The sequence below is a fragment of the Panthera leo genome, chromosome D3 (assembly GCF_018350215.1).
Source record: "Panthera leo isolate Ple1 chromosome D3, P.leo_Ple1_pat1.1, whole genome shotgun sequence".
Lineage (NCBI taxonomy): Eukaryota > Metazoa > Chordata > Mammalia > Carnivora > Felidae > Panthera > Panthera leo.
Genome location: NC_056690.1, coordinates 81240716 through 81267988, shown reverse-complemented (window position 1 = coordinate 81267988; position 27273 = coordinate 81240716). Strand labels below are relative to the sequence as shown.

General features: G+C 41.3%; 2 protein-coding genes across 4 annotated transcripts in view; one reads left to right on the top strand and one right to left on the bottom strand.

Annotated features, from left to right (window-relative positions):
* Positions 1–27273, bottom strand: part of SERPINB11 (serpin family B member 11) — a 77631-nt gene that overhangs the window by 42678 nt on the left and 7680 nt on the right. The window lies entirely within an intron of this gene.
* Positions 17632–24489, top strand: SERPINB3 (serpin family B member 3). Of its 2 annotated transcripts, none has more exons than XM_042910738.1 (7): positions 17632–17799; positions 18345–18401; positions 19633–19761; positions 20509–20626; positions 21432–21571; positions 22125–22217; positions 24088–24489. In XM_042910738.1, exons 1-7 carry the CDS (start codon positions 17632–17634, stop codon positions 24487–24489), a joined length of 1107 nt encoding a protein of 368 aa, XP_042766672.1. The 2 variants fall into 2 exon arrangements, with proteins under 2 accessions (XP_042766672.1, XP_042766671.1); XM_042910737.1 differs by having other exon boundaries at positions 22062–22217.

Here is a 27273-nt window from a genome sequence, read left to right as displayed (position 1 = left end):
GGCAGTGGTACCAACAATATGGTTGTTCCAAAAATTCCAAAATTTCCAAATTATGGAAAGAGCCCAAATGTCCATCCACTGATGAATGGACAAAGAAGATATAGTTTATATATACAATGGAATACTACTTGGCAATGAGAAAGAATGAAATCTTGCCATTTGCAACAATGTGGATGGAACTGGAAGGTATTATGCTAAGTGAAATAAGTCAGAGAAAGACAGATAGCATATGTTTTCACTCATATGTAGAATTTGAAAACCTTACCAGAAGACTATGGGGGAAGAGAAGGGGAAAAAATAGTTTCAGAGAGGGAGGCAAACCATAAGAGACTCTTAAATACATTGAACAAACTGAGGGCTGATGGCAGGGTGGGGGACAGAGGAAATGGGGGATGGGCATTGAGGAGGGCACTTGTTGGGATGAGCACTGGGTGTTGTATGTAAGTGATGAATCATGGGAATCTACTCCCAAAGCCAAGAGCACACTGTATACACTGTATATTAGCTAACTTGACGATAAATTATATTTTAAAAAATTTTTTAATGTATAATCATACCAATAATGTATTAGGCTTATAAAAGACACTCAAAAAACAGCAGGTTCCATTACTATAACAGCCGATGCTGCTGAAGACTGTTCAAACTATGTGGGGAGAGAATGTGGAGCCCTCATACTCTCCCAGCTGGAATACAAAAGGGTGCAACCACTTCGGAAAACAATGTGGTTGTGTTATTTTTTCCATCTGTATTAAGATATAAGTGACCCATTACACAGTGTAAGTTTAAGGTGAACACACTATTAATTTGATACACTTACATACTGCAATAGGACCATTGCCATTGTGTTGGCTAACACCGCCATCATGTCACGTGATTATCCTCTCTTTCTTGTGTGTGCGTGAGCTGTTTTTGTTCAAGGAGAGCTAATTGTTCATCTCTGTGGGGGGATGAAGGCTCGGGTCTCTTACGCTGCCATTTTGGAGACAGCAGTCCAGAAAGCTTTAAATCTCTCAGGGATGAACAATTTCACTTCTAGAGAAAGTCTTCCTCACATGTACAAAGAGACATTCATTGTTAAAGCATATACTTACCATACGATCCAGTAATTCCACGCTTTGAAATTTACCCAATAGAACAGAATGCACATGTCACAAAAGGACTAGTATGCAAATGCTTATAGACACCTTATTCATAACAGCCCCAAACTGGGAATACCTCAAATTTTTATCAGCTGGCGAATGGTCATGGAAGAGTATTCAGTGATACAAAGGAAGGAACTACAGATTCCTGCAGCAACGTGAATGAAACTCCCAAACACTACACTGGGCAAAAGAAGTGGGACAGAAGGAGTATATATTATATACTTTTGTTTACATGATGTCCTAGAACAGGCAAAACTAACAGAAATCTGATTAGTGGTTTCCTAGGGCTGGAACTAGAGAGGAAAAAGATGATAAAACAGCCCTAGGAAAATTTCTGGTTGAAATGAATGCTCTACAACTTGATTGGGGGGTGATTACACAGGTGTTTACATCTGTCAAAAGTCACTGCACTATACTTTTATAATGCATGAATTTATTTTATGTAAATTATAAATCAATAAAATTGATAAACAAAGAGGAATAGGAAAAGGTTTGTCCAAAGTACACAAAGTAACTACTGTTTTTGGAAGTGGGGGGGGGGGGGCAGAACGTGTCTTAATTAAATCTGTTTTCAAGAATAACCCCATACTTAAGAAAAAATTGCAGGTTACATTATGCATACTTCTCATGTCACCTCACCTAATTTTGTGAGGTAGATTCAATAAAATCTTCAGTTAAATATTTTAATGGTTCAAAAAGACCATGAAGTCAAAAACAGCGTGTGTGTGTGTGTGTGTGTGTGTGTGTGTGTAAGCGGAGAATCCATATACTAGTATGGTTTGGGGCTACAGCCTTGATTCATGGTAAAGTGCCAGCACTTTTAAAAATCATTGCTTTTGCACCACCTGTATGAATCTCAACAGAGTGAAAAAGGCAAATAAGGTCTTAGTGTTTTTATGAAACTGGTTCCCATCTTGAGCTCTGGAAAACTTCCAGGGTCTGCAGATCACACAAGAAGAATCCTTTCTACACATATTAACCTTGGAAATGTTTACTAGATTAGAAATTCAGAAAGTCTATATAATTAACTTAAGCAAAAAGTATGCTGCTAAAATACTGGTAAGATGCTAAATTTGCAGTGGGTAAAGAAGGGAAAATGTGGACTGTAGACTCCCAAAACCTTGAGTGACAAAAGAAGTTTACTGCATAGAGTGGTTAGAAGAAAGTGATTTGCTTACCTAAGAATAAAAGAGTTCACAAGAGGGGGAGGTTGTTTAGAAAAGGCATGTTATAATGAAAGAAGTTCATGAGAAAATAGAAAATGTGAATAAGAGAACATAAAGAAGGACAAGTGCAGGGCACATAGGTCTGAAGCTTAGAAGATGATGAGAAGCTCAAAAAGTTCCAAAACAATATCCTTTTCTCTTTCCTTTAATGAAATAGGAAAAGACATCAACTGGAAGTGATAATGCTATAGGATGAGTAGAGAATTTGAGAAAGGAAAGAAAGTTAATAGAAGCTTGGAGGGAAATGTGAAAGGGAGTTGACTCAAGATGATAAAAAGATTGGGAAATAATGTTGGGAGAACAGCTTAAATCAGAAATCATGACTTGCATGTGTGTGAGGGTGCTAAAATATACCTAACATGAAACTTACCACCATCATCATTTTTTAACTCTACAATTCAGTGGCATTAAGTACATTCACACCCTTGTGCAGCCATCACCAATATGGTGGTTCCTCAAACTGTTTTACACACACGTGCACCATTTTACATTTCCACTAGCAATGCACAAGGGTTCCGTTCTCTTCATATTCTTGCATACACTTGTTATTTTCTTGGAGGGCGTCTGTATATCTTCTTTGGGAAAATGTCTATTCAAGTCCTTTGCAACTTTTTATTGGGTTTTGGTTTTTTGTTATTGAGTGGTAGAATTCTTAATATATTGTGGATATTAATCCCTTATGATTTTCAAATGTTTTTTTCCCCATTCTGCGAATTGCTTTACACTCTCTAGATAGTGCCCTTTGATGCAAAAAAAAAAAGTTTTACATTTTGATCAAGTCCAATTTATCAATTTCGTCTTTTGCTGCCCATGTTTTAGGTAGCATATCAAAGAAATCATTGCTAAATCCAATGTTATGTTTTCCACTATGCATTCTTCTAAGAACATTCTAGTTTTAGCTCTTGCATTTAGGTCTTTGGCCCATTTTGACAATGTTTATATATACGGTGTAAGGTGAGAGCCCAAACCTGATTCTTTTCCATGTGGATATCCAGTTTTACCAAGACTGTCCTCTTCTCCACTGAATGGTCTTGACACCCTGTCAAAAACCATTTGGCCATATATTCAAAAGTTTATTTCCAGGTTTTCTATACTATCCCACAGGTATATAGTCTGTCTTTATGCCACACTGTTTGGATTACTGTAAGTTCATAGTATGTTTTGAAACTAGAAAATGTAAACTTCCAAATTTATTCTTCTTTTCCAAGATTGTTTTTTTGGATACTGGGAATGTCTTGAGACTACATTTGAATTTTAAAATGTGTTTTCCTGGGGCGCCTGGGTGGCTCAGTCGGTTAAGCGGCCGACTTCGGCTCAGGTCACGATCTCACGGTCCGTGAGTTCGAGCCCCGCGTCGGGCTCTGGGCTGACTGCTCAGAGCCTGGAGCCTGTTTCAGATTCTGTGTCTCCCTCTCTCTCTGACCCTCCCCCGTTCATGCTTTGTCTCTCTCTGTCTCAAAAATAAATAAACGTTAAAAAATAAATAAATAAATAAATAAATAATGTGTTTTCCTGTTTGGAAAAGAAAAAAAAAAGTCATTGGAATTTTGATAGGGATTGTATCAAACCTGTACATAGATTTGAATAGTATTGTCATTTTAGCGATGTTAACTTTCCAAGAACACAGGGTGTCTTTCCTTTATTTATGTCTTAATTCCTTTCCTCAATGATTTGTAGTTTTCATTCTATAAATCTTTGGCCTACCTAGTTAATCCCTGGTATTTAATTCTCTCTGATGCTGTTGTGAATGCATATGTTTTCTTAATCTCCTTTTCAGATTCTTCTTGTTTAGAGTACAAAAATACAAACAATTTTTGTTTGTTGATTTCATATCTTGGAAATTTCCTGAATTATTGATTAGTTGTAACAGACATTTTGTGGAATCTTTAGGGTTTTCTGCATATAAGATCATATCGTCTTAAATACAGAGATCATTGTACTTCTTCCTTTCCAATGTGAATGTCTTTAATTTCTTTTTCTGGCCTAACTGTTCTGTCTGGGACTTCCAATACTATGTGAGGTAGAAATGGAAAAAGGGTAACAGAGTTCAGTCTTTCTCTCTGCAATATGATGTTACTTGTGGGTATTTCAGAAATATCCTTTATCATGTTGAGGAGATCTCCTTCTATGCCTAATTTGTTGAGTATTTTTATCATGAAAAGGTGTTGAATGTTGTCTAATGATTTTCTACATCATTCGAGATGGTCACATGATGTTTTCCTCCTCACTCTGTTAATGTGGCGTAGCACATTGATTGATTTCCATCTGTTGATCTATTCTTGCATCCCATAAATAAATCCTACCTAGTCATGATGCATAATCCTTTTAGTACGCTGCTGAAGTCAGTTTGTTGGTACTTTATGAGGATTCTAGTATCAATATTTATAAGAGATATTGGTCTGTACTTGTCTTGCTGTAGTGTCCCTCTTGCTCTGATATCAGGGTAATGCTGCCCACAGAGAATGAGTTAGGAAGTCATCCCTCCACTTCAGTTTTTGGAGACGTCTGAAAAGGATTGAGGTTAATTTTTGCAGTATCATATACAATTCACCTGCGATGTGACTTAGCCCAGCGCTTTCCCTTGTTGGAAGAAACTAAGACTTTAATGAATACAAAATAAGACCACATTCGTCTTTATGATCAGATCAAATATAATCCATCCACCATCCTATTTAGGATGCCATTCTCTCTCCCTGGATTCTCCCTCTCTTAACAACTTTAAGAATCCCAGAACATTTATTATGTGCAGATGTGGAGGGGGAATCTCAGTCTTCTATGTGTTTTACAGAAGAAATACCAGAAACCTCTCTTGTTCCCAGGAAGTCTCGTGCTACTGACTTGCTGTTGCAGCCACTGCCACACAGTGTCACTAGTGGTGTGGCCTGAAGCGGGTAGCAGACGGCAACACCAAGGATCTGGACCCTGCAAGAGTGACCGCCAGACCCTTTGCTCAAGAGCAACCCGGAACTTTAAAGCCTCACACACGTCTTAGTTGACACCTAAATTTGTGTCCACAACACAGTTACAAAGGATATAACTTATGACATGTTATGCGTGTGGCTATTTTAAAATAAACTCATTGTAGCACTCTTTAAAAGGCATCCAATGGAATCAAGCTATAGTACCTACTGTTTACCCGTTTCTAAAACACACGAACAAGCCCTTTCACTTTTCAAGATTTTAAATCATTCTTCGTCACCTGGAAATTATATTTCCATTTCACTTTCTTCAAAGAATTTCATCCTGATTTAATATTTTTATATCTTAAAGTCTTCTATTGATAACTTGGTCATCCTTCCTTCCAATGAAAATGTTTGTGAATTTAAAATATAAAATGTTCTTACTTCCCATGATCATATTGCTTTAAATGTTTAAAATATGTTTTCTTATCCCTACACTTACTATTAGCATAAAACTGGAGGAAAATATTAAAAAATTGATGCGTAATTATTGAACACAAAAGCTATTTTTTTCAATTAGAGAAACATCTCTTAATGAGATGAATCAGAACATTTCCCTGTGCTTTTTCGTTTAAGATAAAAATGTATCTTGCTAAAAAATCATTGGTTCTGCATCTAACACAAAATTTTGGACTTTGCGGGGCGCCTGGGTGGCTCAGTCGGGTGAGTGTCCGAATTCGGCTCGGGTCATGATCTCACGGTTCGTGAGTTCGAGCCCCGCGTCAGGCTCTGTGCTCAGAGCCTGGAGCCTGCTTTGGATTCTGCGTGTGTCTGTCTACCACTCACCCGCTTGCTGTCTCTCAAAATAAATAAATGCTAAAAAAAATTTTTTTGGACTTTGTTAGGAGCAGGTTGAACCATTAACCATTTTTAGAAATGAAATAAAATGAAGATTCACTTTCATAGGAAAAAATATTCATGATGAGATTTGAAAAAATAGATTTTATATGTGAACTGAATAATACACACCATATCTGAAATAAATTCCATAGGTTTTATGTGATGTATCTGAAAAATACATAACCCGGTAAAACACTCAGTACAACCAGTTAGTTTGGTATCTTCTTGCACCTGAGACAGTATCTGGCACAGCAGAAAAGAATTTGTCACAGTAAGTAGCAAAGTCCTATTTAGTGTTCAGTAGCCTTTGAGATGCTCTTCTGCTTGTCTCTCCCGTTTAACACAATCTTGATAATAGTCAGAGGCTTAAAGGGGCTGTGTTATTGAAAAATTATCATTACTCCCACGGTCACTCTGCCTTCATTTATATATATTCTTGATTCGGAACTCACCATGAGCTAAAATACTTCCCTTCTGACATTCTATTCTTCACAGATGACAGGAGTCTGTCGAAAATAGGGAAAGGGAGAAGCCCTATGGGTGGGCGTGAAGTATCTCAATTAATCGTGAAAGAGTTTTGTCTTTGTTGCCTCCTGGGCATCCCTATAGTAAGATCTGAAGTAGGTGACAAGTTTGCTTTTCTTTTGTGAAATGTGGAAGAACTGGGACGCCTGCCTCTGTGAACACAGGACATTTTCAGGCATATAAATTTTGGAGAAGAGGACACATGCATTTGAAATTTTGTAATTCTCCTATAAAAGTCTCTGTGGGCACCTTTGGGGTTATTCTAATCTGAGGACTGCTGTTTTGGAAGATGTGTGGGTTAGGGGAAGCCTCTTGTCTCTAGGATAGTCGGCTGTGAAGGGTCCATGACCCACCGGTCCACCTTGGTGGCATTCGTTCTGTCTCTTTCCTTCCCTCCTTCCCTCTCTTCCCTTCCCTCCCTGCCTCTCCATGCATAGTCTTCCTCCCCCACTTCTCTCTCTCTTCCCCCCGCCTCTCATCCTATAACCACACATACACATCATCCGACCAAGGGGGCTAAGCCAGAAGTGGTCCATCATTAAACACATCTTGCCTTTGGAACTAGCACTCCTGGGAAGTCTGGGGTAGGGCCACTCACATAGCTTGCCCCCTTCCTTTACTGTTCCCTCACTGTCCGCTCTAGAAACTAGGGCCTGACCTCCATGGTCTCTCCAGTGCTGCCACCAGAAGTGGTCCAAAAACCAATGGAGAAGCCAAAGTGAAGCTCCTTCTGAGCTTGTTTCATGAGGCCGAGTGTGGATGAGCACCACAGCAGCCATGACCTCGGTCGGATGGTTCCTTCAGGGCTGCTGCAAGTCCCTCCTACTGCCAGTGCCATGGCCTGTCCACTTGCTGTGTCAATCCTAACACCTACAGTCTTGACCCCAGCATCGTCAGTAGATCACGAAGAAGTACAGTCTGGTGTCCATGGATTACCCAGTGTCTGGGCTGTTCACGCTTACCCAGGAGCACATGGATGCAGGGATGTGTCTTGTACTTAGGTAAAAACAGCTAGATGGTTTCTTCTCCACTGTTAAAAGTTTTGACTTCAGCTAAGGGAGTGTTAACTGTAGTGGAGTGAATACGCACTGCACAAGTACAGTAAAGGTAACTTCATGTCTATCAAGTATCTCAGAGTATGACCTAATTTAGCTATAGAAACTCTGCAGCCGTAATTAGTTAACACGGGGAAATACCGGCTTAGGGTAAGTTCTAATCCAGTATCCAATTGTCCTTAGAAGAAGAGAAGAGACACACAGAGGAAAAGATCATACAAAGACAAAGGCACAGACCGAATGCACAAACCAAGGAACAGCAGGAGCCACCAGAAGCTGGAAGAGGCAAGGGGTCTCCCCTAGAGCCTTCAGGGGAGCATGGTCCTCACAACCTCTTGATTTTAGAGTCCTAGCTTCCACAAGGGTGAAAGAATACATTTTGTTCATTTCCATCCACACAGTTTTTAGGTACTTAACGATGGTGGTCCTAGGAATCCACTACCGTGCTTGAGAGTGGACGAGGAGTTCCCCCTGTATTTTGCTGCCTACGTTTCTGAACAATCTTTACTTACCAGAGCAAGCATCAAGTATTTCAACAATTAAAAAACACCTTTAAAGAAGCACATGTACTTCCAAGCATCACTGGAATACTATTGTATATCAAATTGATACTGACCAAAATTCAACTTAATGCCCTGAATTTCAGGAATCCATGTTAATTCATTGCACTTTAGGTAAAAGTACAATGAATTAATACGCTTTGTCAAGTACTCCTCATAGCGTAGGGAAGACATCACTGGAACAATTCAAGGCCAGGAGTTTCTTGCGCAGTGGTGTATAATTACTGGTACCTATGAAAGTAGATCTGTCATGCTTGGGTGGCCGGAAAACTGAAGGAGGTGATGATAACTGTTCCTGGCAGTCTGGAGAGACAGATGTTAAAGGCAGCGTCACTTCCAGAATGCAGAGGCTTGTTCCAGAGGTTAATGAGATGGGCAGTATATGGTGATAGGATGGTCATGGAATTTTGGCTCAGGGTATGAGGCTAAGTCACTTGTCACCCAAATGTAAAAGGAACCTTGGCAAACTTCCCCTGTCGGTGACGTCCCTGCTTCTGGCCCTGTGCTGGAGACCACGCATTTAGCCTACCACGTCACAGAAAATAACTAAGAACCCATTGCATGGACAACGGGTCACTAAAGATGCCTTAAAAATATGATGGCCAAACATATTATGTAACCACGCCTAAATTCAAACAAATCTTCAAGAAACATTCACCCAAATGTAAACAGCCAATAATCAGTTGTTCCTGGTTACTGCTAGACTTGGAGCACAGAAAGAATGCTCTCTCCTTATGTTCCAAAGACAGGCTAATTCTACTGAAACATCACCAGAAGCCCAAAACGGAAGGGGTGGACAGCAGTGTAATCTTTCTGATAAGATGAAAAGTTATAGAATGAAATTTTAAAACAGAACTGATGAAAATGATTTAAAATATCAATCAATCAAAATGATAAACATCAACCCAAAACTAATGAAAAGGAAAGGCTGTATGAATGGCACTAGAGATGGAAAGGGAGGAAGGGAATGCTCTAAACTGAGACAAATGGACCAGGGAACTCATGGACTGAAGCAGAGTGGCGAGGGGGCCCAGGTAGGCTGGAAAGGGAGCGCCTGCAGAAGACCCCCAGGAGAAGCAGAAACCTGCAACTGAGGGGTAGCAGTGGGAGGGGGGTCAGAGATATAGAGCACTAAAGGTAGAATCCCAAGGGAGACGAGTCAACAGTGACAATTCAGAAAATTCCCTGTCAAGGACTGGATAAAGGGCCATCAGAAGGCTATGACAAAACCACCCACGCATGGACTTTAGCAGGAATGTTGACAGGGTATAATGGGGTTAGAGTACAATGGATATAGAAATAGATGAGCTGTCTGTCCCCATCTAGCTAAACCTCAAGCCTGAAAGGACAAACCACAGACGGTTTTGATGTGGCTTGGTGTTTGGACAAATTTTCTTTCTTTTTTTTTTTTTCTTAATATATGAAATTTATTGTCAAATTGGTTTCCATACAACACCCAGTGCTCATCCCAAAAGATGCCCTCTTCAATGCCCATCACCTACCCTTCCTCCCTCCCAAATAGTCTCCTGATTTGTTCATTTTGGCCACTCTGACTGGCCTGAGGTGATATCTGAGTGTGGTTTTGATTTGTATTTCCCTGATGAGGAGCGACGTTTAGCATCTTTTCATGTGCCTGTTGGCCATCTGGATGTCTTCTTTAGGGAAGTGTCTATTCATGTTTTCTGCCCATTTCTTGGTTTATTGGTTTTCTTGGATTATTTGGTTTTTGGGTGTGGAGTTTGGTGAGCTCTTTATAGGATTTTGGATACCAGCCCTTTGTCCGATATGTCATTTGCAAATATCGTTTCCCATTCCGTTGGTTGCCTTTTAGTTTTGTTGATTGTGTCCTTTGCTGTGTAGAAGCTTTTTATCTTCATGAGGTCCCAATAGTTCATTTTTGCTTTTAGTTCCCTTGCCTTTGGGGATGTGTCAAGTAAGAAATTGCTGCAGCTGAGGTCAGAGAGGTCTTTTCCTGCTTTCTCCTCTAGGGTTTTGATGGCTTCCTGTTTCACATTCAGGTCCTTTATCCATTTTGAGTTTATTTTTGTGAATGGTGTGAGAAAGTGGTCTAGTTTCATTCTTCTGCATGTTGCTGTCCAGTTCTCCCAGCACCATTTGTTAAAGAGACTGTCTTTTTTCCATTGGATATTCTTTCCTGCTTTGTCAAAGATGAGTTGGCCATACTTTTGTGGGTCTAGTTCTGGGGTTTCTATTCTATTCCATTGGTCTATGTGTCTGTTTTTGTGCCAATACCATGCTGTCTTGATGATTACAGCTTTGTAGTAGAGGCTAAAGTCTGGGACTGTGATGCCTCCTGCTTGGACAGATTTTCTAAGAGCAGTTGGCCCTCAATGCTAATTATCATTGGTCACAAATAGGTGCTATATGATACCCAATGACATTTCTCCATTTCTGAAGCAGGCGTGCCCCCTAGTTCCCAAGAATTACATCTCAATGATGAAGCTCCCTACCTTCCCCACCCACACTGCAAAAAAACACAAAAAAACAAAAAACAATGATAACTACATATCCTTTCCCCCATGATTTTTCTCCACGGCACATTATGGTTAAAGATCTATCCTTTCTGATACATGAATATCTGGTTCATTTACATTCACTGCTGTACAATATTCCGTTGGATGAACATAGCATGATTTCTTTAGTCTTCTATTAATATACATCTAAATTGTTTCTACCTCTTGCCATTGCCAACTGTACTGCAATTAACCCCCTTACACGTGTATCCTTGAGCACTGCATGTAGGGGTACATCTAAGGTGTACTATATTTAGACAGAGAACTGCCGACTCTTTTTTTAAGTTTACTTATTATTTTTGAGAGAGAGAGCACAATAGGGGAAGGGCAGACAGTGCGAGAGAGAATTCCAAACAGGCTCCACATTGACAGTATAGAATGTGGGGCTCAAACCCAAGAACCATGAGATCATGACCTGAGCTGAAACCAAGGGTCAGATGCTTAACTGACTGAGCCACTCAGGCATCCCGAGAACTGCTGACTCTTAAGCACATACTGCCAAATATTCCCAAAGTAGTTGTACTAACATCTTCACCAAGATTTTATCAATAATTCTCTTCTTCCACATAACACCAATCCTGAGTATTTAAAAACTGTTACTGGTGTTAATCTCACTGTTGTCTTAATTGCATTTTCTTAGAAAGGTGAAACATCTTATCACTACAAACGTATTATATCTTTTAGTATTTACTTGTCAAGATCCATGGAAAACATGTTTCAGATTTCAGTTGGAATTGAACTTCCCAAGCCCATCATAAGTAAGCAGCTGATCCCACAATCTTTATAATCAAAGTTGTCACCATAGCAACTAAGCACCACAGCCACCTGATGTCCCCACACCTTTCCACTGCACTTTATGTCTTGCTTCCATCAATGGGAACTTGTTGCCATATGCCAATGCCCCATTTGCTCTCAGCACGTGCTTCTCAATACGTGAGCAACCTGATTTCCATTTGAAGATATTTCGTCTAAAGCAATTTACTTACTGTATTGGTCAAGGGCCCAGCAGAAAACAAATGACATAGTCAAGATGGATAATTCAGGAAAGTTTAATAAAGAGACTATACAATGTATGGTCAGGTCTAAGAGAAACCGAGAAAAGATAGTGAATATCACAAGACTGACAACAGTGGGGAGACACTGCCATCCCTAGACCTAAAGAGCAAAGGGAGAGGTTACCAAAATCCAGAAAACAGCTGTAGCTACAGAAAAGGTTTCCCAATAGCATCTGTGGCTTTTGGGAAATAAATGCATTCATCCCTTGGCAACCTAGCTGAGAGGAAGCTAGGTGACTCTTGTTGCCTCAACACTGGCCAAATGCAACTGTCTGTCAGAGGACGAGACCTTGATTATGGCTCCCTATGTCTCAGCTTCCTGGAACCCACAGGAAGTTGAAAGAGCAAAGGGTAGAACTGGAAAAGCAAATTAAATCCCCAGCAAACCAACATCTCATATACTCAAGTTTCTTTACCCCTCTAGAACTTTGCCTTTCCTTTGATACTCCAAAGAAGGCATCAACAACATTACCTTATATAAAGAGCATATAAAGAGCAAATAGATAAGAAACATCATGAATCCAGTGAAGAAAAGGGCAAAAGACACGAGAAGCTTTTCACAAAGAAGGAGGTTCAGCTAAAACAGAAATGTAAAATAAAATACGTATGGATTCCATTTGTTGACTATGAAAGTTTTGAAGTCACCCGGAATACTGGAAGCATTTAGAATGAAGAGCTAAAACCATAAAAGGGCGCAGAGGTAACAGATGACCTGGTGAATATTAAGGAGTAACACACAAGACGGTCAGTGGGCACATGGTGATATACCCTCATGGCTGGAAACTGAAAACAGGTCATTGAAGACAGTAAAAAAGCAATGGCTAGAAAAAGCAGTGGAAATAAAAGAAAGAAAAGACCATGTATCCTGGCTTCACAGTATGAAGTTGGGGGAGTGAGAAGGAGCCTCTGAGGAAAGATCAAGTGACATGCAGTCAGTCATGGGGAAAATCCATTATTTCAGAAAAGCAAAGAGGAAGAGGAAAAGCGGGAGCCCATGCCTACATTGGTGTTTCTTGCCAAAGGAATGTCACCATGAATCAGGGAGGGAGTTGTAAGAGAACAACAAGGAACAGTGTTGGATTCAATCGAAAGCACAGAGTAGGATGACTGTTCTGGGTGGTGCTGGAGGTGTGGAAATGGGGAAATGGGTGGGGGTAATATGGATTTGTCTGTCTTCCATGATATACTTACACAGGAGACCACTGCCCTAACTGATGTCTCTTTAAATCTTAGCGGAATGAGTGATCCTCTGTGAATTTTTTTTACAAAGCTACTTAACCCCATTCTGATGTCATTCAATGTATACATAGCTGTATCTATATCTGTATCTGCAGGGAATACAGTAATTGGCAGATATTCTATTACTGGATGCTTAGTCTCCACTAACCAGTTTGCCTGCAAACAGACACAAGCATATGCTTCGTAAGAAGGAAGAAATAAGATTTCCCCTAGGATGTGCAACTTGACACATCATGCCCTTCACAAGGAAGTAAGGGTCAGGAAAACCAAGGGGATATTTCTTCACCAACCTATAAAGGCATTAACAATAGGAGGATGGCTCCTGAAAGTGTACATTCCTAAGTTTTATTGGGTTCCTGGATTCCTGGAACCTAATATCATTGGTTAATGATATTGGTGTATATTTAGAAAATACCCAGAGACACAAGTTGGCAGGTAATCACATGCGAAAACGTCTGAGAATTGCTGAGTCTTCTGTGACAGTGTAAGACATCAGGATGTCACAATCCTGTCTATTATGTGCCAGGAATGCTTTTTGGGAACAGAAGAAAAGTATGAAGTTATTTTTCATGTGAGCCCAAGCTCTCTCTAAATTTAAGCAAACTCCTGGTCCTTATAATGAGTCCCCTTTCCTCAGACTCACTTCTGCATGACAAATCTTAGCAGCTTAGTCTCAGGAGAATTCGGCCTCGGTCAGAAGTTCCCTTCAAAGCCAACTGATCCCACATTGTCACCAAATTTCTTCCTTCCAAGCCCAGCCTGAGCTGCTTTTTTTCTGTCCCGTGAGGTCAGGTCCCTTTCTCTTGGAGCCCAGAGAAACCCCTCCTGCTCCTTCTCCTCCTCCTCCAGGAAACCCCATTTCTATCTGGTGACAATGGCCTGTGATTGTCTCCTGTGACTGAATAGGAGCTTGACAGAGAAGCGCCTATTCCTCGTGTTTGTAATTTTTCATCGTGGTTCTTTTTCTTGTCATTTACTTCTGTCTTTGGACCCACTCCTTCTTCAAAACCCCAGTAGTCTTCCTCCTCCCTTACCCTCATCCAGTCTCAACTCCGGGGTCCTGTTACATAACAGTCCCACTCAGAATTCACTCCACACAGGGGGCTAGAGGAGAGCTAAGAGCAAGCAGCCATGCCCAAGGGGTCAGGCCCCCTACCTCCACCCCCTCCCTCCATCTTCTGAGCTCCTGGGACATTGTTGTAGGTGAATCTTCCTGTGAATTCATGATGTGCAGAGACACAAGACCCTGTCCTTGGCAAGTGTTAGAAAGGACCCACAAGAGTAACGAGTGCTGGAGAAGCGTGCTAGAACTCCCACACATAACCCCGTCATATTCTGGTGGGAATATAAAATGGCATAGTCTGGCGGTTCAGAATCAAACACAGAATTACCATATTGACAGTGAGTTCACTCCTTGGTATATGCCCAAGAGATGAAAACATACGTCCATGCTGAAATTTCTACGCGAAAGGTCACGTCAGCATCATTCACGATAGCCAAAGAGTGACCAAACCCAAATGTACACTGGCACATGAATGGATTACAAACAGTGCTATTATCACACGATGGAACGTTATTTAGTCATATAAAGAAACGAAGCAGCAACACATGCTACAATATGGGTGAAGACCGCTAAGTGGAAGGAACATGAGACAAGGCCATACACCCTGCAAGTCCATCTAAATGAAAAATCCAGAACAGACAAATTCACAGAGACAAGAAGATTAGTAGCTTCCAGAGACTGTGGTAAGGGAGAACCATGGAGGGGTCTCTTAGTGGGGGTGATGAAACTCTTCTGGAATTAATTCATGGTGATCTGCACAACCTTGTCACTGTACTACAAACTAGTGAATTTTACATTTTAAAAAAGGAAGCTCATAGCATGTGAACTATAAATTCGACCCGCAGTACAAATAGCCCCCACCCTCATGGCAGGGCAGATGTTGTGCCAGATGTCCCACGATCACCACCCTCTCCCCACCACAGCCAGGCTTCAGGGTACGGTGTATCTGGGGAAAAACACTTTCTTTCGTCTGCCTCTTTCCCCGCCCTCCTATTAATTTCTACTAAACCCCAGCTTGAGAGAGCTGTCTGGGGGAAGGGAGGGTTGGATATGATTTGATTCTCTCTCTGAGCCTCACGCTCAAAGGAAATCACCCTGATTTGGTTCGCCACTCGCTGTTCTTGGCTGTCTCAGGACGGAGCCCTAAACGGGCATCTGAAAGCCCAGCCTCCTCTCCTGGTGACCGTGGGACTTAGTATTTGACTGAGCCTCACCTCTTCCGATTTTGTAGGAAGACTTTATTTTCTTTTGAGAGTGCAGAAGGTTCCTTTCACTTAAACACAAGGAGATATGTCATCTCAAACCCAGAGTCTGTCTAACCTAGTCTGGGTAGCGGATACACAGGCAGGTTCCTGAGCCAGCTTATCTGCCTGGATAGCTCACCTGTGCAATTTACTACCCCTAGAAACCTGAGCCTTTATTCAACTGCTCTGTGCCTCGTTTCTGTCATCTGTGAAATGGGGATAACAAAGAGACCTGCCTTAATAAGCTGTTAAAGGTGTCCGCACTCGATAGAAGTCAGGTTTTTAATATTAGCCCATCTATGCACGTGAGCAGCGTAAGGTTCCAGTGATAGAAGAATTAACCATGGCATTCAAAGAACACCTTTTCCTCATTTTTTCTTACCACTTTTTCTGACTATGGTGTCCAGTCCATGAATATGACACCGGAATAGTGAAGGCCAAGTGACAGATAAACGTCATGATTCTGGAGCTCAAACGATCTATTTTTGATTCATATTTATACAAAAAAATCAGAATGCTGCCACTCGAGATGGTTCCTGTTGATATCGATTGTTCTTCTCATTGTGAGCAGGTGAACACCGCGAGGTAAATGAGCCCCACACTGATCTTCAAACACAGAGAAAATCCGGGACTGGCTGCGAGGGGGCATGGGCGGTCCCAAGGAGGACAGTTCTCAAGGCACAGCCTTTAGGGGAAGACAACAGACTCTTGTTCCCTGGCTATTGCTGGGCCACCTCGGCAGTAGAGCTTTCGACAGAACTCGAGCTATTTTCCTGGTTATACAGAATAATTACTAAGGAAATGGACAGGCTGAACAAGCCTGTTTCAGAACAGGAGACAGAAAATGTAAACTTTTTCACTATTTCTGTTTGATGTGGGCCTTAAAGACATCAACATCCAAGAGAAGACTTTTTAAGGGTTATTTCCAGGTGGCTGTAGCAGGTGGGTGAGAGGAAGCTGGCATTTTAACTTTATCCTCACTGGTACTAGAAAAGACACCTACATGCATCTCCTAAGAGCCGAGGATTGCAGGGCTGCAGTATTTTCTGCTGCATGTGGAAAGGAAGTACAGTAATGGAACAATCATGTTTTATTCTCATAAATATTTTGAGTGGATACATGTCACGGTTAGCCTGATTAAGAAATCAAAAGTTGATTTACTTGAAATACCAACTGCAAGGAGGAGCGGAAGGTGGCAGGAGAGAGGTATATATATTCAGGATCTCCCCACTCACTGCAAACAGGCTGACAGGCTCCCTGCCCACCTCTGCTTCCTCCAGGGACACAGGTAAGTGCTTCCAGCCGCTCCAGCTTAATAACTGGAATCATTTCTGAAAATAATGGCAATGACGCTTTATAGCATGCGTCTATTTCATTCCATGCGATTATATTCTACTTACTCTGCCAGAGTACATTTGAAACACCTTCTTCATCTGATTTACCCTTTATTTATTTATTTCTGATTATGCAATGCCCCCTGTGGAACATGGGGGGTGGGGAGAGGGTCTGGCACCCACAGAACCTTGAAGGAAAAGGCAGAGAGGTGCCTCATGGGACACGGCTGAATGTTATGACATGAATCTGTGTGTTAGTATCTGCAATAAAGCATTTTCTACCGAGGCCTAGTCCTGCCAGTAATGAAAGAGAGAAAGAAAGAAAGAAAGAAAGAAAGAAAGAAAGAAAGAAAGAAAGAAAGAAGTTCCATTACTTTCTCACAAAAGTTTTTTTTTATGTGTACAGTAATTTTGATAGTTGTCTAATTATGAAATGTATACATGTACATTGCAAGGGGTTAAAAAGTAAAAGGAAGAAAAACTTTAGTTGCCAAAATCCCACAATCCAAATAAAAGTCATTTCTTTTCAGAAAATTTCATTATACCAGGGCACCTGGGTGGCTCAGTCTGTTAAGTGTCGGACTTAGACTCAGGTCATGATCTCGCGGTCTGTCCGTGGGTTCAAGCCGTGCATCAGGCTCTGTGCTGACAGCTCAGAGCCTGGAGACTGCTTCAGATTCTCTGCGTCTCTCTCTTTCTGCTCCTCCTCAGCTCTCTCTCTCTCTCTCTCTCAAAAATAAACATTTAAAAAAAATTATTTTAGGAAAATTCATGATAGACTAACCCTCCCTTCAGTAAAGCCATAATATGAACCTGATGCTTCTCTAGGAACTTCAGGTCACATCAAGGTCGCCATGGATTCACTCAGTGAAGCAAACACCCACTTTGCATTGGATCTGTTCCAGCAGTTCAAACCATCAAAGAAGAATGACAACATCTTCTATTCCCCTTTATCCATCGCATCAGCATTAGCCATGACCTACTTAGGAGCCAAAGAAAACACCGCCCTCGAAATTGGGAAGGTAGGTGTCAGCTGCCTACACACTGACCAGCCTAGACGGATCTCTCCGTTGGCTTGGGTGCAGATGACCACAGATCCGGCTGCGCAGCACAGGAGGCTGGGCAAACATTCCCATAACTGGGTGAGCACAGAGCTGTGGGGAGCACACGCCCTCCCCTGGGCTCTGCCCCATTTGCCTCCCTGTGCCTACATTTCCTCTGGGAGCTGGGATGAACTCCCACAGCTGCACAACAAGTAGAGGAGAGGCTTAAATGGAAGAGTAACAGTCAAAGTGAGGCGCTGACTGAAATCCATGGAAAACATCCTCACGTTTCCTGAACAATGAATAACAACACAGGATTCTTTGAAGTGGCCGCTGATCAATCAGCTTTGCGGTCGTTTTTCAAGGAGCAAATGCTTACGCTGCAGTTTTCTCTTTTTCCTTTGCGTATTGGTTTGGTTTGGTTTGCTATGAGGTTTTGTTTTGTTTGTATTGGGGTTCTTTCTCTCTTTTTGACTTCCAGATCTTTTAAGTACTTTTCTTGTCCCACTTCCTGCCTCTTCCAGGTCCTTCACCTCAACGAAGCCACACACAACACGAGAGGAAGAACTACGACAGATCACGTGAGTCACAGAGCACTGGGGTCTAGAAGGAGAATCACACACCCAAGAGGGTCCCACTTTAAAACGGGAATTTCAGATAAACTGGGAAAAGTCAGCTTTTAGGAGAAATCTTAAGCAAAATAGATTGGACAGAGTTGTTTCTCATTTCATATTACATATTGATTTCTTTCGTATTTTTGTTTCCGGAGTGGAGATCACTACTGTTCTTAAAGAGCTTCAAATTCCTGCTCTGCTGTTCACCACTGGGGAACGTGAACAAGACACAACTGCTCTGAGGCACAGTGACCTCAGCCTGGAGAACTGGGAGTAATAAAAGAATCTGCCTCAGTACATACAGACAGATGTAAAACATTACGACAGTGCCTAGATTACTGGAAACCCTGACAAATTTTATGTATTGTCATCATAGAAAAACAATAATTACAGTAATCATAAAACTGTTGCTAAAATAGTATCATTTTAATTAATTCACAAATGGAATTAAGAGGAATAAGCACACATCCAAGTAAATTGTGAAAAATGATTATGTGAGTTATAGAGTTTATAACCTGATGGTCCAAATCTCTTAGCTAGCAAGTGGAAGTTTCTGGATTCAGACAGGCCTAGGTTCAAAAATTGTCGCTGGCTACCCATGGCTCTTTGGAAAGTTTATTTAATTCTGAGTTTCTTTTTTCATCTGAATTAGTCTAAAGACCCACAGATACCAATGTGAAGTCCTTACCAGGCACATACTGTTCCTACATGTAAGAGTACGGCTATCATGAGTGAAGGTCATGGTCAGTAGGTCTTAGAACATAATATCATCTAGGAGGGCACAGGACTTCATGTCATAATGTAACTGAAATGTACAAATCCAACATTATCATACCAGTGATGCTGCTAAAATGAAATATGCTTCTAGTCCTTAGGGAGCTTACGTTTAGCTGGGAAGCTTAACCTAATTGTTTGTAGCAATTAGAAGGCAATCCAATGGTGGAATTGTACTGCATCTACAGTTCAAAAGTGAAAAGACTGGATTATTTAGAGCAGGAACAAAGAATTTCCTAGAAGAGGCTGAATGTAAAGATTCTGAAGAATATTTAAGTAAATCCACCGAAAATCAGGGAACAACAATGAATGTCATCTGTGGGAATACCAAACTTTACCTTCGGATCTAATAGATATACACGGGGTTAGTATTTATATTTACGTTGACAGAGACTACAATGAGCTTACTTTTTGATATTTGAAGGTTGAAAAGTTGGGCAATGTGCACCACCAATTTCAAAAGCTTCTAACGGAATTAAAGAAACCCACTGATGCATATGAACTGAACATTGCCAACAAGTTCTATGGAGAAAACAAGTTTCCATTTCTTCAAGTAAGTTTCACCTGGCCTTCCACACCTTATTTGAATCCTGGGCCGTCAGTCCTTCAATGACCAAACGGGAGACAGTCAGGCAGATGAACCTGGCTGATCCACATGGGGAGCATTTACACGGGGTGCAAGATTCCCTTGCCTCAACTATACCAGATGAAGTTTCCTAGAACCTGACAATCTGCCAGTATACAGTGTGGGTTCAGGGATTACTTTATAACCCAAGGGAAGCCTCAGTAGCATAGGAAGTCATGAGATGCCCCTCGTGAGCTGACACCACTGTTACACAGTATAAATTTTGATGGGCAATGACTAATGGGATACTGATGAGAGGGCAGGCTTGTGAGTCTCTAAGGAGAGTTGGGGAAGTACCAGGGAAGACTGAATGCCCAGAATGGAAGACTAAGGATTGACAGTACTGGTGAGAAGTCCCAGAAGCACACCATCTCCTTTGGGGCATCACGCTTTGCAGTTTGCAACGCACGGCCTCTCCTGTCCCAGCCTAGGTACAGAAGGCATTGCCCTTCGAAGACTTCATTCTTGCACCAGCCTGTGCTTCCTTTTCACGTTACCCACGTGGTAACTGTGTAAAATATGCATGGGCAGGAAAAAGTAGATTTCTCCAGGGTTCGTCTAGATTCCTTGTACTCTGTCTTGTCAAGATTGAAGATAATTAACTTGGGAATACATAGTTACTGACAAATTACTCTTAATTCTTCTTTGTGTCCTTCCTTCCTTCCCACATCAAAGGAATATATGGATAACGTCAAGAAATTTTACCTAGCCAGTGTGGAATCTGTTGATTTTCAAAAGGCAGCAGAAGAAACTCGTAAGAAGATTAATTCCTGGGTGGAAAGCCAAACAAATGGTAGAGTATGGGAGCTCTCCCATTTAAAAAACAAATCAAAACACTTTTGAGTCCCTGCTGTGCATGAAACCTATTCTTGACACCCTATGGGATGCCCGTGGGGCGGGGCTTGGCTTTGAAGAGAGGATGGAGAAGGGCACTGCAGATGACCGAATGGTCCAAGTCAACGTGGAGAGTAACAAGGGGAGCCCGGGAGGTAGAACAGAAAGACGACTACAAGGAAACACGGCTGGCAATCTGTGTTTGCTCGTGGCCAGAGATGACCGGATATCTGTGAACCTCAACACTCTGCTCAGACCCTGTCTTCGGTTCACATCCTCTGTTCTCTATTCTAGTGGAGAATAAAGAGGAAGACACCGCGGGGAGTGGTGTCTGACAGCACATATGTTTCAGACTAGAGAGCTCGCGCCATTTGTCCTAAAGAACAATCAAGCCCTATTTCCTCACAGCCATGAGCCTAAAGTTGAAAAACAGAAAGGAAAGGAGGGAGGGAGGAGTGGAAGAACTGAGGGAGGGGAGGGGGGTGGAGTCGCTTGCAAGAGCAGCTGACCCCAGTGTATGACTCTTCAGTGTGTGGTGACCGAAGTCCTCCAAAAACAGAAGCTGAACACCTTTCCCATGACAACGAGGGGTGTCTCTACCAGGCTGGTGCCGTGAGGCAAGCTGAACCTCGAGAACCACTGCTCACTGTCCCTAAAGTATTGACTTGTGTGAATAATTAATGATTGCTTGTAACTTTCAGAGCATCTTCCAAACAAACCACTTGTACTTCTACGGCAGACCTCTGATGTTCTTACTTTTGCAGGAAAAATCAAGGATCTGCTTCCCGAAAACTCTCTTGAGTCTACCGTTCTGGTTCTGGTGAACGCAGTCTATTTCAAAGGACTGTGGGACAAGAAATTTGATAAAAAATATACGGTGGAGGAAAAATTTTGGCTGAACAAGGTATTATAATTGATTTATTTATTTAATGTTTATTTATTTTTGAGAGAGAGAGAGACAGAGCATGAGTTGGGGAGGGGCAGAGAGAGAGGGAGACCCAGAATCCGAAGCAGGCTCCTGACTCCGAGCTGTCAGTACAGAGCCCGACGCGGGCCTTGAACTCACAGACCGTGAGATCATGAATGGAGCCAATGTTGGACGCTTAACAGATAGAGCCACCCAGGTGCCCCTGTAATTTATTTATAATGATGTAACACAGTCATACATGGAATGTTAACTTTCAACTCCTATCTGATAGTGTGTACAACTGCAGGTAGAAAACAGAATTTGTCATGGCTGCATTGTCCTCTTCTTTGATTTTTTTGACTCTATTTACTTGGGGATACTTGAAGAACCCTACCATCTGTTAGAAGGAGGATGTGTATCTCAATAGCGTTATCTTCCGTTGAATAATGCCTCACTTGGCATTTGTTTGCCACGTCAATTACCTCAGGATACAAGCAAACCCGTGCAGATGATGAAACAATCCAGTGTCTTCAATTTCACCTCACTGGAGGACGTACAGGCCAAGATCCTGGAAATGCCATACAAAGGCAAGGATCTAAGCATGATGTTGCTGTTGCCAAATGAAGTGGACGGTCTGCAGAAGGTACAGTCTTGTATCTCTGATTCTTCCTACTATTGCCTGACTTCCCAGCAGTACAATGCTTGTGTGCGTCATTCACTGCACCAATGATCACAGTTAGCTGGTGGTGGCTGACAGAGTTCAAGTACAGAGTACGTCATTTCTTCTCTGCCAACGGCCTAAAAAAGAATTGTTAAGCAGAATCTGGAATGCTGTGTGTTCCAAAAAGTAAATATCTTTTTTTTTTTACATTTTATTTATTTTTGAGAGAGAGAGACAGAGAGAGACAGAGCACAAGTGGGGGAGAGGCAGAGAGAGAGAGGGAGACACAGAATCTGAAGCAGGCTCCAGGCTCTGAGCTGTCAGCACAGAGCCCGACATGGGGCTCAAACTCACAAACCGTGAGATCATGACCTGAGCCGAAGCCAGACGCTTAACCAACTGAGCCACCCAGGCGCCCCTCAAACAGTAAAGATCTTAAATATTGCAGCGTGATAAAGAAGATTATACAGAAAATCTCAACATCACAGGTCCCATTAATATTCTGAAAAACCTACCTAGGTACACACATTAATATTTTGCAACCATAAGAACTTCTAATATATTCCAGTCTATTCACGTGAAGACAAGGAAATAAGCACTCATATGTAGGCAACGTGACACATGGAAATATTTGCAAGCTCACTTATAAACAAAACGAGCAAATTAAAACAACAAAGGGTACATTTGAAATATTAAATCACAGTCGTTTTGCAGACAACGGACAAACAGATTTAGCTTTTCAATCTGGAAGTATTCTGTTGCTAGGAGCTCGAAAATCATTCAGAGTCTCATTGCTCAGAGACAAACAAACAAACAAACAAACAAAAAATGTGTGTGGAGGGACTACCATTTTCCTCTTAAAACTGTTATAATGAAGTTAATATAGAAGAATACCAACAATAGTATCTGACGCATAAAAGACAATCCAAAGATGGCAGCTTGCAATGACTCCAACAGCCCGTGATGCTGCTGACATCCCAGTGACCTTGCTGCAACCAAAACAGATACTGTGCTAACGCTGGGCTTTGGAGATCCTCAGGGAAAGTAATACGGCAGTACACATGAAGAGCCACGACCCTGTGCATACTCCAGCTCAGCAATCCTCATGATCAATAACATCAGGAATCCCAGTCCTGGGATTTTAACTTAAAGTAACGAATCCAACAAGGCAAGGAGCTCAAAATATTGAAAGGTTCAGAACGAGGAACAATGGCGTATCTTCCTATCGCCAAGAGTTTAACTTAGCGACTGACACATAGTGAATGTTTAAAAATATGTATACGTTGAATCATCAATTTAGTGTTAATAGTGTGTAACAATTTAAACTTGTTTAGAGTACTATATATCTGTATGAGAAATGTTTACAAATAGGTCAAGCAAGAAAAAGGAATATAAGTAGGACATACACTATCATCATTATTTAAATCAGGGTGTAAAAAGTTAGGTATACAAGGATAGTAACAAGACGAGTCTATTTGAAAATGAAGCATGTCATGTGGGGACTGTAAAAAATAGATACATAGTTCATTTCTCACAAAATGATCTGATTTAATAATTCTGTCGCGCATATATGTATGCATATGTATCCATGTGTATATATTTATACAATGCATATGTATTTATGGATACAGAAATATAACACAGTCATGAATATATAGTACATTTTTCAATTGTATAATATCTTTTTATGACTGTGTTATTTTTGCCTCCTCAGATAAGATGTAATAAACTGAATCTCCTGTATTTACATTTACTGTCAAAATAAAAGGTTTCTATAATTCAATCCAATGTTAAATCATGTTTGATGTCCAATGAGAATCATGTCGGTTGTTCCTGTTTTCTACCGCTGTAGCTTGAAGACCAGCTCACCGCTGAGAAACTAGCAGAGTGGACGAGCTCACAAAATATGAGCGATAGATGGGTGGATTTATATTTACCTCGGTTCAAAGTGGAAGACGACTATGACCTCAAGGCCACGCTGCAAGCCTTGGGGATGCTGGATGCCTTCAATACACAGAGAGCCAACTTCTCAGGCATGACAGGGAGCCTGGATCTCGCGGTGTCTAAAGCCCTCCACAAGTCCTTTGTGGAGGTGACTGAAGAGGGCACCGAGGCCACAGCTTCTACAGACGTAAATGCTGGGTATACATCACTGCCAACTTACCATTTTCGTTGTGATCACCCTTTCCTGTTCTTCATCAAGCACAATAAGACCAACTGCATTCTCTTCCTGGGCAGAGTCTCTTCCCCTTAGATACAATTAGCCTGCCACTACTTACTGAGAAATGCAGTTTTTCCAGTACACTGACTGCTAAAAATAACATATTCTCTTTCATTCTTTTGTTCCTTTCCAATCTCATAGTCATCACTGGGAACGTAATGGTTGTCTATCTATCTCCCTCTTTCTACAAACACATGTAAACCTACTTTATCTCCCCATGATAATTCCCCTTTGGACAAAATGTTCAACACGAGGTAAAAGGATATTTTAATACTCTATCTTCTACTAAATTTGAATAATATCTATTTCAAAAACCATATCTACTCTTCAAACGTACTAAAAATACCCACATTTATTTGAATTTAGGTGACATCTAGCACCCTTACTTGTCTAAATTTCTTTTGTTTTGTGAAATAGATGATCAATAAAACATTTATTCAAATTATTTGTTGCTTTCCTCTTTTTTTCGTTTCAACAAAGTACAAGTGACCCACCACACAGAGGAAAGATAATTTAAAAATATACTATCACATTAAAAAGAAAATTCAAAATAGGAGCAGAGCATGGTAAGGCTGAAGGTAGTTTGGTACCAAACATGAAAGGTGCCGTAGGCCACGTTCACAACTTTCTATTTTATCCTAAAACAAATGGAAAGCCAGTACGGGTTTCATTTGTTTGTTTCCCAAAGATGAGACTGAGATCATCATATCTGCATTTTAAAATTATATCTCTGGCTATTGTGATATAAATGGATGAGAGAAAAGAACAGTGTAGATACAGTGAGATTAATCAGTAAGCCATCAGAATGTCAGAAGTGGCACTGGGGAAAACCAGATATGTAAGAATTACTTCACAAGTAAAGTGCACAGAATTCCAGCAACACATTATATATGACAGAAATGAGAGACAGAAGCCAAAAACCATGTCCAAGTTTCTGGCCTACCCAACTGGTCGCATGGAAGAAGATTTTGTTTTGGAAGGAAGAAAAGATCGTGGGTTTAGGTTTGTATCTGTCGAATTTTAACTGCTTTTTTTTTAAGTTTATTTATTTTGGGGGGGTGCGCATGCAGGGGGGAAGGGCAAAGAGAGAGAAAGAGAATCCCAAGCAGGCTCTGCACTGTGAGTGCAGACGCAGGTACAGGGCTTGAACTCACAAACCATGAGATCATGACGTGAGCTGAAATCAAGAGTCCGACACTTCACCAACTGAGCCCCCCAGATGCCCCTTAATTATTTTTGAGACATCTCAATGGACTTGTCCAGTAAGCACTAGAATACATGAGTCCAGAAAGCCAGTGCAGGATATGATCTGAAGCTCTAAATTTGTCATGTTCAACATAAAAGTTTTTCCATATTTATTCAGGAACTCTAAAACTTGGTTAAAAAAAAATAAATAAAAAAGGGCAGCTAAAGGCAAGAATGAGATCCTAGGGAGAGAATGTAACGTGATGAGAAAGGAGGGCCTAGAACTGCCTCTGAAGTACATCAACATACAAAGATCAGGTATTGACAAGTTTTAGTTTCTAGGACACAGCTTTGCTTAAAAGGACTGTGTTCATTCCAAATCCTTCTCAGTCAGTACTGAATCCCCGCTGATTTCATAAAACGTGAATTCTGGAGGATTTGAGAAAGGTCTAAATTTTCTCCGGCAGAATTCAGCAGCCCAAGAACACAGCAGAGCAAGTAAATATTTCAGCACGTAAGGATAAGACTCGGCCACGAGAACTGAGCGACCACGCGGTGAACAGGCTGGGAAAGGAAGGCAAGGTGGCCCGCGGCTGTCTGGATGCACAGAGAGGCTCTGGGCTACCTGACAAGGCTGAAGAAAAGAAATGAGAGGAATGAGTTGGTGACAAATGTAAAAGGATCAGAAGGTTGGCCCAAGACCTGGGATCCTGAATAGTATTTTAAAAGAAAGTTTTCAGTACGAAGTAAATTCAGAGTGTCAACGCTCAGTCTTCTAAATTCAGTCTTCACTCATTTCTAATGATTCAATGAAGGCGAAACTGGTATAGCATTCTGGGGGGTTCGAAGACTTGATTGTTGGAATGCCTTTAGACCACAACTTTCAACTGCTTGTTATTTTATTTGGGGTTCAAAAGAAACTTTACAAAAGCACGCAAGACAAAGGCTCATAGGCATCGGAATCCTATGCGGTAGAGGGCACGAATGATACCTAGTTGTGAGAACTGAAAACTTTTGCCTGCATTCTAGGCCAGTCAGAGAAGCAACCAGCGACTGCTGCCTGCACTGGGGCCCTGCGTAGGGAAATGGATGGAAAATTCAAATCTCGTGTCTTTATTTTTAAAGTAATACATTATAATTCGTTGCCTAACACAGGATATACTGACTCCGTATTGATAAATAAAGAAATGCCTCAGTGAAAAGTTGTATAAGGAATGGATAGTTACGTGCTCTCGAGCTTCTGCCCCCACAGAGTACACCTCGCACCCATCACAGGGGTCCAAACTCTAATTTTAGTTCTAAAAGCTGGCCATATCAATGTTGGAGAGAATACGGAGCAAGAACGCCCATACGCTACTGGAGGGGGACACAGAAAGGTGCGACCCCTTTGGAAATCAGTGTGGCCAATTCTTATAAAAAGTAAACAGGTACCTAACATATGACCTAGCAGCGCCCCCCCCCCGCCGATATTTACCTAAGAGAACTGAAAACCTGTATCCATGAAAGGACTACACCCAAATGTCCAGAGCAACTTTATTCGCAGGGCCAAAAGCCAGAAATAACTCAAATATGCATGAGCAGGGGAATGGACAAACAATGGAATAATAGGACTCGGTGACAGACAGGAAGAAA

Coding starts and splice junctions, on each gene's coding strand:
- SERPINB3 (XM_042910737.1), top strand. CDS start 17,632: ATGGATTCACTCAGTGAAGCAAACACCCACTTTGCATTGGATCTGTTC. Junction 20,627..21,431: donor GGTGGAAAGCCAAACAAATG/GTAGAGTATGGG, acceptor TTACTTTTGCAG/GAAAAATCAAGGATCTGCTT. Junction 22,218..24,087: donor AAGTGGACGGTCTGCAGAAG/GTACAGTCTTGT, acceptor CTACCGCTGTAG/CTTGAAGACCAGCTCACCGC.